Below are 3,086 nucleotides of genomic sequence, written 5' to 3' on the forward strand. Positions count from 1 at the left end.
TCGGCGCCTGTCATCTCTGGCCTGTTTTGGGGATATATTAGGGAAAGAGTATGGGTGATCTTGGTGGCCAAATATCAGTAATGAACCCGTTGTCGTCAGGATTACTTCCTACGAGGCAGGAAGCGTCAGTCACAAATAACGCAACGCGAAATGATTTTATACAGGATACTGAAAAGCCTCACCAAATTTGGGAACCAAATCCGGTGACCAGAGTGGGCATTGCAGCTTGACAAAAAAGGGACTCGGTTGTCGAGAAGAACGATTCAATTCTGAAAGTTATAGCAAACGAGAAATCATATCCTTCGCGATCCAAAGGCGAAAGTTAATACGAGAACAGAAAACTGACAAACAAACAGACAATAATCCGCCCTTGGTCTACCCTGACATGCGCCAATACCAGATCAAACTGGGTATCATATCAAAGCCAGCCAATTTTCCCATTTGGACGAAAACAAGAAAAAAGCTACAAGAAAATCACCCGCCGCGAAAAATGAAAGAAGAAAACCAACGACAGCAGAAACTCAAGGATACATATACATATACACATATATATATAGAGAGAGAGACCCTCTTAGTAATCAACCACGAATCTTCTCCAGCTCCTGCTGGCAACTCAAACAATAATCCTCATACCAATACTGGATATCTTCGATATCCGTCGCTGCGAACCGCTGCTTCAAATCCGAAACTGTTTCATCGCTGCCGTCACGGTCATTTAATCGCTCCCGATCTTTCAGTAGAGTCTCGATCGCGTGGCACTTCTGCGTCTCCTGTTGGAGCCAGCGTTCCCATTCCGCCTGGACTACTTCTTTTTCTATCCGGTTGACCACCCTTAAGGCAACAAGGAGGTTGTGTCGGTAGATCCCTAGCCTCTCTCTCGTCCGTTGCAACTGCAGTTTTGTCCTGGAATCCTTGGTGTTGGTTTCAGAGGGTGTGATTATTCGTGGCATATCTGAAAATCCTAAAGCGTTGCTCTCGCGGAAAGTTGAGAAGCTAGACCAATCCAAGGTTATTGAAAGTCAGCTTGCTGCACATCTGTAAACCGATAAATGACAAAATATAACGGACTGACCAAGAACCTGGATTGCTTATGTCAATACCTGTGGTATTAGCAATCGCATCATCCATGTCTTTAATATATACCGCCTTGCTCATAACACGATTAGGTCCAACACCAAGCCGGCTCATGAAGTTGCCAGCATTACGCTCATGCCACCATTCAACGGTATCATGGTACGAATGGAAAGCATTAATAAGCACGCTGAACGCGAGCAACAGGAGTATGATGCTGTGAGCTCTGCAGGTTTTCCACAGCCATCGAAGCAACCCCCAAAACCAAATCATCAATGAGGATACTGCACTCTGTAACAAAGACCCGGAAGTTTCAAGTAGAAGTGGGATGATACCACTTTGCTTGAGGGGACGGCGAAGATAGGGTTTTAAGTTTTGCGAATCCTCAGTAAATTCAGTCCCTCGAGTTTGGCGGCCAATGTGGCCGAATAGTGCTATAGCCATTTTCGTTTGGTTATGGGAGCCAAGCCGTTTAACCTCTTCGGAAACAAGATCCACAAGGTCAAGCGCATCCTGTTCAAGATCGTTCAGGGCTTGCCTATCGATTATGCCTGGTAATCCGTCACATTAGCTATTTGATAGGAGCCGGCATATTAATTCCGGACACGGGTTAGATGAAACAACAACTTACTTCGAATGATATATGGTTCCCATAGCCATTCCACCTTGGTGAATATGGCAAGCTTGCATCTTGATTTTGAGACATAGGTAATAACAATTTTGCTAACAAGCCTGAAATAGCGTTTAAAAGGCAGATGCCACGGCGTCCGTTTATCAGTAACTACGTAGCACAAGTGGTCGTTTAGAACATCAACGATTTGATAGTCAGATACATCAGTGAGGCGTAGTCGTCCTAAGTTTTTATTAGTTTGGGTTCAGAAAAATCTATGGATACGAGGCTGAGGTTTCGCTTACCGAATGTGTCTGCCATCTTTATTTGGTATTTGATATCGCGTCTCAAATGTGCAGAATGAAGACTCGACCACGGACCTTGTCTAATGTCTTTTTTACGTGTTATCCTGTTAGTTTAAATTACGACTAGTACTCAGACGGAAATATTTAAAACTTACTTTGGGCACTCCGCTGATGTTGAAGCAGCTGGCAAACAGCACTTTTATCCCCAAATAGAACATGGAACAAGGCTTTCGAACTGATATCATAGAACTTCTCGGCAGCCAGGAGAGGGGCACCCTGCGGCACATAGTGGACGGGCTGAGATGGCAACTTTATTCGAAGTGAGTCGTGATCATGCTTGCGTTTATTCATATTCAAGTCGTGGTCAGGGCGTAATTCTGGCTTAAAGGGTTTATCAGAACGTTTCCCGTCAACGTTACGCGACGCCCCATCGACTGGGGTGTTCAGGGAGACATCTTCCCAACTCTCCATACTCGGTGTCCGTGTAATATCCTCCATTTTTATCAAAGATTTAAATATTTTCTCCAGATTGGGTGGTTCCTTCGCCTGCGACATGTTGACTATATAATTCAGCCTCTTATGGATCAATTTCATAGAGTCCAAAAAAGTTTTTATTGTAAGCCGACGTGGGATATCGCTTCCCTCTTCAACATCTAGGTGAAGGAACAAGAAGTCGCAATCTCTACCGGGAGCAGCTGTGACATCAGTAATCATAACGAGGTCGACACAACTTGTAAACACGAGACTGAAATGATTGCTGTAAAAATAGATGCGTCTTGTCGTGACGTATGCTCTTCCCGGAAAGTCGTGGTGGTCATTCAAACTTAAACAGGCTCGGAATACAAAAACAAGAGTTTCATCTTTTGCAATATTGGGGAAAAGAAGTCGAAACTGTGCGTCGTGTGGTTTTAGCTGTGCAGGATAATAGCTGGGATACTCGGATGCAACTGTGGCACCGTCCTTCAGAGTTGATGGATTGCCACCATCAAGACTAATAGTTTGTCTGTGGCGAGCTGCGAGAGGATCATCTTCGGGCGGGCTGCCATTCCTTGGAGCTTCTATGCAGATCCCTTGGGCTGTACGCATCATAAGTTAGCTAG

General features: G+C 44.8%; 1 protein-coding gene across 1 annotated transcript in view; it reads right to left on the reverse strand.

Moving 5' to 3' along the window:
• Positions 1 to 578: 578 nt before the first annotated feature.
• Positions 579 to 3,086, reverse strand: part of HCAG_06281 (conserved hypothetical protein) — a gene marked incomplete at both ends in the record, with an annotated part of 4,782 nt that continues 2,274 nt past the window's right edge. Inside the window, 6 exons of the mRNA XM_001538626.1 lie at positions 579 to 993; positions 1,073 to 1,622; positions 1,703 to 1,924; positions 1,987 to 2,073; positions 2,142 to 2,546; positions 2,673 to 3,062. Of these exons, the coding sequence (XP_001538676.1) occupies positions 579 to 993; positions 1,073 to 1,622; positions 1,703 to 1,924; positions 1,987 to 2,073; positions 2,142 to 2,546; positions 2,673 to 3,062 (2,069 nt within the window). The remainder of the gene's footprint in view (positions 994 to 1,072; positions 1,623 to 1,702; positions 1,925 to 1,986; positions 2,074 to 2,141; positions 2,547 to 2,672; positions 3,063 to 3,086) is intronic.

Source organism: Histoplasma capsulatum, genomic scaffold, assembly GCF_000149585.1.
Source record: "Histoplasma capsulatum NAm1 scaffold_7 genomic scaffold, whole genome shotgun sequence".
Lineage (NCBI taxonomy): Eukaryota > Fungi > Ascomycota > Eurotiomycetes > Onygenales > Ajellomycetaceae > Histoplasma > Histoplasma mississippiense.